This window comes from Brassica oleracea, chromosome C4 (assembly GCF_000695525.1).
Source record: "Brassica oleracea var. oleracea cultivar TO1000 chromosome C4, BOL, whole genome shotgun sequence".
Classification (NCBI taxonomy): Eukaryota; Viridiplantae; Streptophyta; class Magnoliopsida; order Brassicales; family Brassicaceae; genus Brassica; species Brassica oleracea.
This window is the reverse complement of record NC_027751.1, coordinates 41,771,358-41,782,657: the sequence shown is the minus strand read 5'-3', so window position 1 is coordinate 41,782,657 and position 11,300 is coordinate 41,771,358. Positions and strand designations below refer to the sequence as shown.

The window sequence follows — 11,300 nt, the reverse complement described above, 5'->3', positions numbered from 1 at the left end:
TTGTGTTTAATGTTTTGTTTTAGAATTTTGTATATCAAACATAGAACATGTCATTTAATTCACGGGTGAATATGTAGTTTCCATTGACTCGAGAGGAAAAATAATAAGATAACATAAAAATCAAGTGTTGATCATGTAGAACAATCTCCAACGTATTGCTCTATGATAACAATCTCCAAAATCCAAATGCAGAGTAAAATATATAAATATGCTATTTTCTATAAATAGAAGAAAAAATAACAAGGAATTTTTTTTTCTATTTTAGAAAAAAAAATAGAGATGGGTTTTATTTCTAAATGTTAGTCATAAAACCAGAGGTAGTTTGTGTTCAAAAAAAAAAAAACCAGAGGTGGTTAAGCTTTTCGAAAAGACATACAGCCTGATAATTCGAACGACCACATAAACATCAGACCAAAAAGACAGGAATTTAACATAGAACAATTGAAGAAGATATATGTGTATGTGATTCCTTTTTTTGTCTTCCAAACATCTCCTACATCTCATAGAATGAAGATTCTCTCTGGACACTTGAAAGTTTAACTAAAACACAATGAAATTTGTAAACATACAGTTTTACTAGAAATCAGTTCAACAAATTTTACTTGTTTAATCAGAATAATTAGACATTACTTTTGTACCTAGACACTGACTAATCATTAATCTACCTAGCACAACAACAGCTGTTAATACAGCTTCCATTCCTCATATATATTCTTTTCTTTTCTTCATCTTTCGGATTCTCCATGTTTGGTAACTTATTTTTTGATTGACATGTTTGGTAACTTAGTATTTCTTCAAACTCATCTTGCTGCGCACTTGCCAGTTCTGCACGTAAGCACACACTTCAGTGTTATAGTCCTTTATTGAACTTAAAATCACCTCCTTTTTTGTCTGAATGTGACATCTCAAGTAACCTGCACCCATAACATACCAATAGCAGAGAGTATGCAACCAATAGCTAATCCCACATAATCAACAGCTTCACTAGAGGAAGTAAGCTTTGGATACAAAGTTCAAATTAATAACTTCATGGGCTAACGACCCCTGGTTTGAATCCTGCTTTTAAAACCTCCATGCTTAACGATTTTGTTTATTTGGTTATTTAGAGATAAAATGCAGACTTTGCCAATTTTTAAGACTTTTCTTCTTTCTTTTTTTTCTCAGTCTTTGGGTTATCAAATTCTACAACTTGGGTATCTAGAATTTGCCAGATTCATAATCATAGTAATTTCGCTGCTAGATGGGTCAAATTTTGGGTCTTTGTTGAAGAATTACAGGTTTAGGACTAAAAGATGGAAGCTTGGTGTATTTATAGAATGTGGTTTGGATTCTGTTTTATGTTTATCTTTTCTGGGGCTTAACTGTTTTTGATTACTTTATTTATAGCTGGACTTTTATAGTATGACTTATGGTGTTGCCAATAAGGTTTTTTTTTTTCTGTAGCCGTAGAGGTCTTTAAGTATCTCCCATGATACTCTATAATTTACTATATTTCACTCTAAAATATAATAACTCTATTATATAGTTAGATTTGTTTCAATGGTTTACTCTTTAATATAATTACTCTATAATAGAGTAAAATATAGAGGAATGTTGTTTTTTACTCTAAATATAGAATAAAAAACAACATTTCTCTATATTTCACTCTATTATAGAATAAATTATTGGAGCAAATCTAATTTTATAATAGAGTTATTATATTTTAGAGTGAAATATAGAAAAAATTATTGAGTACCATTGGAGATGTTCTTCTGAGAGTAGGTGAGTTACTTAAAATAAACAAACACGGATCCACTCCACTTTTGAACATCGTACTGTTTATTAACACCTCTCGCAATCCTGTAAGCCTCGCACGAAGGTTATGGACTGTGAAGTTTTCTTGTTTCCTATTTGTAGTGGCTGAAGTTATTACTAATTCCAAGAAAATTCAGAACGGGAGATGAGCATCAAGAATATTCCCTCGACCACTCCGAGCGTCTCTTATACTTTGCCCTTTGTTCAGGCAACCATTCTGATCCGGCCGTAAGTAGAGAAGGCTTAAGCTTATCTTCTTTGAAACATTAGAGATCTTGAATGTGCTTTCTTTGGCTGTAGGTTCGTGTTTATACCCCCAACTCCCAAGGGAATCTACCAGAAGCTAGTCTTACCAAAAACCATTGTCTTAATTTTAGCAAAGATTCAGGTTTGAGTCAAGTGGCATTGATGGAGATGATTCAAAAATGTCTTCCAGAGACAATGAAGAAATTAACAAAGAAACTTAACTCAGGGAGGTCCAGAAAGAGCACTGCTGAATGAACACCACATAGTTTTGTGTTTCGGTATTTGATAGCCAGAGAACTTGCTAGATGAGCCTGTTTCTTTTGTAATGGTTATTGGTGAAGTTAGGCATGTTAATATGGTAAACCGAACCGTACTGAACCAAACCAAAATAGACAATATAATTTGGTTTTAGTATATACCATATAAACCGAATGGATATGATTTTATAAAAACCGTAGGATTTGGATTTAGTTCGGCATATAACCGATTAAACCGAAAAAACCGAACAAAACAATCAAAAGTAAAAAACATATAAATATATATATATTATATTATAACAGCACATACAAATCTATTGGTTATATAAGTTATTTTTGTTAATAACTAATACCATATAATTACCATATTTTCCCACTAGTAAAGAAACCTTAATTTGAAAAACACTTAACTATTTTTAAATAACAACTAATCGCAGCCGAAGACTTTTATTCTCTTAATCTTCTTTTTTTACTGTGTTTTTTTTGCTTTTTCGCCATTGACTAAATTGAAATGGGGGTATAACTTTGATGGATACCAACTAGTGGAAATTATTCACAACTTTTTCATATCTATAGACGAACAAAGTTTTGTATTCAATCGAAGGAAACATGATTTTGATGAACACTAAGTATATGAGAGTGGAAAACTTTTTCTTTCATGTTTGTGTTTTGTTTTTCATTTTTTATTTTCAAAATTTTGAGTTTTGATTTTGGTTATAGATTGATTATTTTATTTAATGGTAGAAACATTTTTATTTATTTTTTATTTGTTTTAAATAGTAAACCTCTAAAACAAAAGAAACTCTCAAAAAGTCAAATAATAAAATAAAATGCAGTATTGTTTTGTTTATATCAATATCTCTGATAAATTCAACCACCCAACAATTAGGTGTTAAATAAAAATCAATGATTTATAATAATATCGAAAAGCCAAAAAATCTGAACTGAAAGTGAACTAATGTCATACTGAACACCATCAAAATTAAATTATATTTTAGTCACTCCCCATAAATCTAATGCACATTTGAAATTGTTCACCATTCTTATCATACTATAAAGCATACACAAACTCAACAGCCTTTTTAGTTGTGGGATATTGTATGCAAACTTTCAATAAAAACTTGGTGTCTTGCTTTATGAATGATAACTCTTTTTCTTTAATTTTCTGCTAAAATTCTCTTGCTTTTCCTTTTCTTTCTTTTCATCTTGTTTGAGTTTATGTTATGTAATAATACATCTCTCCAAACAATGCACTTTACACTTTAAAGTGCTTCATATATAAAATTGTCCATGCTACTCCTTCAATTATAGTGTTAAAAAATTCATAGTGTGATAATTTTTTTTTTATTCTATACATATGTAAAATAAACTGATTTTATATATGAACTGATTTTATATATCGTAAATTATAGTATGATAATCTAATATCTCTATTCCATACATATATAAAATTAACTACTTTTATTTTTCTTTCAGATTGCTAAAGAACAAAAGAAGAAATTAAAAGAAGGCCCTGATCAGGCCTGGACATTTGGGGTCCCAATCGGGTTTCAGTTTTATCCAATCGGGTTTCGGTTTTTTGGGTTTATCAAAATCAGCCATATTCGGATTATATGAAAGTTCGGTTCGGGACCGGTTCGGGTTCTATTGGGTTCGGGTCGGGGTTAGTAAATCTTCAAAGAACCGCTACAACCCAATATACGTTCGGGTTTGGGTCCTAATCGGTTTTTCGGTATAAAAGTACCTGACTTTTACCTATTTTATAACCAAAACATGAGTAAAATCGGTTCTTCAGTTTTAAAATACCTGATTTGTACCTATTTTGTAACCAAAACTTAAGTAAAATCGATTCAAAAATAAGGAACATCAACAGTGATCATTCAAAATCAAACGAAAAGTAAACATATTTACTGATAAAAAGAAAATCAAATAAATAAAAGCATAAAACGAAAACCAAGTTTTCATGAAATGAGAAACATTGTTTAACGTAAACAAAATCAAAATCTAAATACTTTAAGATTCAACGGCAATCTTCAACCATCAACCTTCATGTAATAGAACCACCAACCTTTATGTAATATAACCACCAACCTTCATGTAATAGATAAGTATTTTAGATGTTCAATATTTCTTAGTGTATTTTGGATACATATTAGGAATTGAGATCATGTTTGGTACAAGATATTTTCGAGGTCTTGAATGTTTCGGGTTATATCGGATATCCATTTAGATTCGGGTTCGGTTCGGATAATACTCATAACCCGAAATGCCACAAAACAAGATCCATTCGGTATTTTCATCGGGTTCGGATCGGTTCGGATTCATTTTTATCGGATCGGATTCGGTTCGAGTTTTCGGATTCGGTTTATTTGCCCAGCCCTAGCCCTGATGGTTAGGTACCGCACGTACCGTCGCATTAAAGTCTTGTCCAAACTTATTACACCCACTCCCTTTTGTTTTCCTCTCATTATTTTTCAGCATTTCACTTCTCATAGATACAAGTGGACGTCGTCAAAATAAAAAAAAAGATACAAGTGGACCAAAATTATCGTAATCAAACCTAGCCAAATTGGTTAAACCAAACCAAAATTTATTTACAAATCTTTTGATTTTATTAATTGAAAAACAAAAAGCAAAATCGAGTTTGAAAACTAAATAAGAATATTTCGAGTTCAATCTTTTTTCCTACTAAAACAAAGCAAAATCCAAACTCAACCAATAGCTGGAAAGCCTGTAACCAAAAGTAAATTAAGATGTCATCGTAATCCCATGAAATCGACTTTGTCATAATGCATCAGATGGGACCAAGTCGGGTGATGCGTCTCAGACCTAACCACATAGAGCGTAGGGTCACTATAAGTCAAATGGAATCTACGTGATGTTTCATTGCACTATTACAACCGTGAAAATGCCGACTTTCTCTGAACGATTAGGTTATGTTGTCAAAGTAACTGAAATTAAGTAGTTTTGAAACAATAAAATATATTAATGTACTTTTATTTATTATATAATTATTTAAATGAAAATAATTTAACTAATTTAAAATGATAAGAACGAGATTTAATATAAAAGTTAACACTTTTTGAAACAAAATAAAAAATTTAGAATATTCTTCATGAAACATAGGGAGTAGTAAATAAATATAATATTATACGTTTCTAGTAGGATTTTTAGTGTCTTCGGATTCTTAAGCTTATTTAAAAGAATTTATACACAAATTTAATAAAAGTTCCAAAACAAATGAATATTTGTCTCAATTCTGATTCTCTATTAATTTTGTATAAAATTAATTGATTTGTGTCCATTTTTATAATATATTACATAATCAGAAAATCAATATGTCAATTTGCTTGATTTATATTGTGTAATACAAGAAAATAGTATATATATATATGCATATCTAAGTTTTTGTCAGTAGGGCTAACAAGTTTTGGATTAGTATTTCAATTTTTTTTTTTTGATGAAATGTTAAATTCATTAATCAATCAAAAAGAATCTGTACAAAGGATCTAGTTTTTTTTAACGACAATATAATCTTAAGCAATCAACTGATGATCACACCCTGGGCGGAGAACCATCGTTGTAGAAGTCCGTACAGCTCCGGAAACTCATAATATTGGGTAGAAAGGATCCTGTTACGGACTATTTTGTCAATCTCTCTCCAAAGTTGGCTTGCAGGTTTCAGTGTGTGGTTATGCCTCTTATTGTTTCTTTCAATCTAGATGTAAAAGATAGCTACCAAGAAGGCTAGACGCAAGAGAATGGATGATAGACAATCAGTTGCTCGAGATGTGATCCCAAAGTAGTTTCCCAATCTGGGTCTGGTGCTTCTCCAAACAGGTTACCAACGACTTCTATCCAGAATGTGTAAGGACATGCAAAGTAGAGATGATCTAGAGTCTCCACATATTATCCACAGAATAAACAAGGTTGTGTTAGTCCCAACTGCGCATACGTGCCCCTGTAGAAAGCCTGTCCTTTACTGCTAGCCAAGCAAAAAACACGAACCCGAGAACTCCGTGTGGAAACCAGATCACACGATGCCATGCAACATTTTCTTTGGGAGCATGGATCTGACTCACATTTTCATTATTTTTTATCACCAAGTATTCACAAAATTCCTTATCATATCATATTGATCAGGGATTCTAATGAGAAAACTCCACGGGTATCAATATATTATTTAGAAAATCTTCAACAAAAAATTTTTAACGAAAAAATCCTAAGAAATGCAAATAAAAAAATCTCATCACCACAATAATTTACGAATAGTTAAAAATTTTGCAATGATAAACCCTTTTCAAGTAAAGAACTGTCAACACAATTTGCCATATAATTCCTTCTTCTTTTTTTTGGACAAAGCCATATATTTCATTTACCATTAAAAAATTAAACCAAAGTTAGTTGAATGAGTGATAAAATGACTAAAGTTGGGGAATGTCGTCTAATGGAGGTCAAAGTCAAATATTTTAACTAGGTTTTTGTTGAGCAACACTAGAGCTTCACATTTATGTAATTTGATATTCCCTCTAATTCATTATGTGTCGTTGTATAAAAAATTTTAGTTATAAAATAAATGTCGTTTTAGCATTTCAATGCATAATTTATTTACTTTATTTTTCTATTCGTTGAAATATGGTTATGTGTATAAGTAATGATATTTTTATATAAAAAATATAAAAAATTAAATGTTTTCTTAATCTGTGTGCATAAATCTAAAGTGACACTTAAAATTAAATATTTTGGGATAAAAACATTGATCTTTTCTACGGCAGTTCATTATTCTATATATCTCAAGTGTAAATTGATATGGAAACAGTTGCATCTTGCAGCGATAAAAATGAACATAGTTGATATGTTGATGAAATGGTGAGTGTAGCTTAAGGTGTTCGTTTTGGTTCACTTTTTGTTTTGTTTTTTGGCTTTCGAGTTTTGGTTCTAGAGTTATAAAATTCATTTGAGTATTTATGAAGCCTAGTTTGTATTTTAGTTTTTGGTATGGTTCTGATAAAAAATGTTGGAACGTCATAATATTTAATTTTGTTGATCTAATTATGTTTCATTTTTTGCATAATTTTGGTAATTTCAGATTAAAATTTCAAATAATTTTAATCAGAAAAATGTCAACTAATTTACTTTTCTGATTGAAAATAATTTGGGATTTCAGATAAAATATTGAATAATTTAGATAATTATAATATTGATAATTCACAAAATTTAAATATTTTTATATTTTTCACAAAATATTCTGGTTATTCAGGTTATCTAGGTAACTCGGTTATACATATTATTTTAAGAAATTAGGCATTTTGGAACAAAATATAACTAATGGTTTAGATATATAAGTTGTATCTTAGAAATTCAGGTATCATTTGGTTACTGGCTCGATTTCGTTTTTAAGATATAGAAGATAGTTGTGAAAATTGGTTTGTTTTCAGCTTGACTTTTATGATCCAGTTTAGTTTACTTTATGGTTTTAGGTTTAATTTTTCAAAACTAGTGTTTTGTTTGAATCTTATTGTCGTCTTTTATAATCTCTTAAGAGATATTACATTTCATATTTTTACAGATTTTTTTTTTTTGAAACAGACCATTTGTGATTTTAAAATTTTGATAAATGGTTAATTTTATCATTGGCTTTTTGTTGAGATAGATGCGACTTAAAAGAAAATAAAAGGTTTGACTACTCTGAATCTAATCCTACATCCTCTCATGAATTAATAATTGAGGACCCAAAATTATATATACATTTATATTAAATATTCAAAAATTATATTGAAAACGCTAAAATATTATATCTATACCAAATATTATTCATAAAAATTTTAAAGAATAAAATTAACAAAATATTTTAATTACACATACATTTTAAGTGTTCAAAACTATATTTAACTCTAGATCCATAAAATATTGAGCTGCATTGAGAGGTTTTATTATTAAAATCTAGTTGAGAATCTTTAGTTATAAATTATATCTAATGATATTTAAGTGTTTTCATAATTGACATATTGATTTTCTCATTAGATATAAGTTATAACTACAGATTCTAGTTGAGAATCAAGCATTATTATGAATAGCCCTGGGACGGATCCGGATATCCGGGAAATTTAGGGTATCCGGATTCGGATCCGGATCCGTCGGATCCGTGGATTTAATATCCGGATCCGGATTCGTGGTTTCCGGATATCCGGGTTTCGGATATCCGTCTCGATATTCTATTATCCGCGGATATCCGGATCCGGATCCGGATCCGTCAAAATAATTAAAAATAATTTTTTTAACAAAAAATACTATTTTTTTTAATATAATACATAAATTAAATATTTATAAATATATTTATATATGTTTATAATATTGTAAAACTAAAATATAATATTATAAGATTAATTCATGTATAAATATTAATATATCAAATATAAATATTAATAAAATTTAAAAATTTAATGTATTTTAAAAATACGGATCCGGATCCGGATATCCGGACCTAAAAATTACGATATCCGGATCCGGATTCGGTTTGCACGGATCCAAGATTTTAATATCCGGATTCGGATCCGGGCACCCCGGATATCCTATTTTCGGAGCGGATCCGGAGCGGATCTCGGATCGAATCCGGATCTCGGATAATAAGTCCCAGGCCTAATTATGAATAATGATATTTAAGTGTTTGTTGGTTCGTTAGATATTGATTCAAAAAAAGTTATGAAATTATGAATCAATATCTAATGATTTTCTTATACCTTTAAGTGTTATTAAAATCTAGTTGAGAATCAAGCATTAACATATTGATTTTCTCATAAAAGTGAATTTTTTTCATAATTTTTTTTTTGTTGAGAAAATCAATATGTTAATGCTTGAGAGGTGTAATCACTAAAATCTCAATTGATATGCCATATGCCAAATGCCTTTCAAAATGTTTAACTGAAAATGGCTATCTTTTACCAATTCCGTTGTTAACTTGGTGTTTACAACTGCATGATGTATTGTGTTAAAAAAATTGGTTTGGTTTAGTTTACATTCCAATCATCATACTAGTTAGGAGATCAGTCACATGGTCTATCTATCTATAAATTGTAGCCCACTTGGATTTCACTATGCGTATCTTAATTGCAATGATAGGGATCATCCAATTAAACTTGGGGTACTAATGGTAACATGGGAACATAGGAACATGCGTTGATAAACAAACCGATTGAGTGGAACAATTGTGGTTCGTGAAAAACAAGCATATCAAACCGATCAAAAGGTGCAAAACAAACAACAATAAAAAAGAATCAGACTCTTAACAATACAGATAATCATATTGTGAGTACTTTTCTTATATATTTAAGATGTCGGAGACTGTAATCTTTCTTTGTAATGACCAGTAAAATCAATCCACATGATTTTTTTCCAGAAAACTTAATTTTTTCAACAAAAGATAACCCGCATTTGAACGGTCATATTTCAGTTGGTTACTTTATTCTTGATTATACTAAAATTTTCCTGAATAATCAACACTTCTTGTTCAGAAAAAATCTAATATACTTAAAACAATTATGATAAAGTTGCAACTTTTATCCAAGATGAGGTTGTTTAACCAAAAACAAAAATAATGCGTCTTTTTGGAATTTCTTGTCTCAACTTTTATTAGGACGTAAATCATCTAATCATATGATTGTAAACCAAGTACGATTTCCCCACGTTTTACAACGCAATTTGGTCCCCTTAATAACTTGATATTCACATATTTAACCCTACAATAATTACTTAATCCCCAAACTACCTTTCATTCTTCTATTTTACTCAACTTGGCCTCATACTTCCTCCTCCCGCTACCACCACCGCCGCGTCTTTTCCCATTCCTCGTCTGACCGTGAGATCCCGCCGCCGTCAGACTCCGGACAGAGAAGATAACCGGAGAAACACATTTCCGGCGACACCGGCATTTATCTAGGCCGCAAGAACCACCGCTTCTCATGAGAGCAGAGCTAGCTTTAACAGCCAATGCAGCCATCTCCTCCGCTTTAAGAGACTGATGAAGCGAGCTGAGAGGCAATGCAAAGTAAAGCTGTCCAAGCTGAAGCTCCTCATCGGCGCTAATGGCGGACACGACATCGTCGAAGTCCATATCATCGGAGTTACATATAAAACACATGGGATTCTTTTGCAGAACGTAACCCACTTTGACCGGAGTCGTGAACTCCATCATCCTTCCATCTTGCAAGATCAGCTTCGCCGTGGCCACCTGTGTCGACTCGTACGACATGCATATACCCATTTCGTTTGACTCACTGAGTCGACCCGGTTTCAGGCCAAGATGAATAGTTTGGAAAGGATGAAGGGAAATGTGGTTTTGTGTGTATATATATAATCAAGCCGTGCCACGTTGGATTTTGGTGTTATGTGATTATGTTTTTTGATATTGGAGTTTTGAAGTTTGAACGACCAGTGGGGGCAACGACAGGCTGTGCAAGTAAGTTGGGAGGATGACAGCTTGTTGTGTAGATTGGTTTACCCTTTGTTTTAGTGTTTAATTACAAGTTCTGGGACTGTGTTTGTGCATCAAATTTATTTATCAGTTTTACTTGCGGTAGTCTTATAATTCCGTTAATAGACTTATTAATCAAAGATTAATTGACTATTTGATTTTGAGATGTATGGGTGTGAATGGGATAATTATGTGATTTCGAGTGAAATACGTGTGGATAAATTGGATAACTAAGTTTTATAGAATCTCAAAAGTCATACAGGTTAATATGGTTTAACCACACATATTATAATGAAGAAAAAATGAATGGTGACTACTTCACCGACCACCAAATGGCTAGATTAAACTAAAGTATACTTTTTGTGCCCAAAAAAAAAAAAAAAACTAAAGTATACTTAGTTACACGAAAGCATATGTTATGCGTAGAAACATTTTCCAGTTTAACAATGTAAATTTAATTTCATTAATCTAAAAAGTGAATATGAACGTCTTAGATGTTAACTCTGTTAAATGCTCCCATTTGATCAACTAAA

At 31.1% G+C, this 11,300-nt stretch overlaps 1 protein-coding gene across 1 annotated transcript; it reads right to left on the bottom strand.

Moving 5' to 3' along the window:
• Nucleotides 1–9,872: 9,872 nt before the first annotated feature.
• LOC106340112 lies at nucleotides 9,873–10,780 on the bottom strand. The gene has a single exon (XM_013778975.1). The coding sequence runs from the start codon at nucleotides 10,555–10,557 to the stop codon at nucleotides 10,066–10,068; it is 492 nt and encodes a 163-aa protein (XP_013634429.1). The 5' UTR covers nucleotides 10,558–10,780; the 3' UTR covers nucleotides 9,873–10,065.
• Between the last annotated feature and the right edge of the window lie 520 nt (nucleotides 10,781–11,300).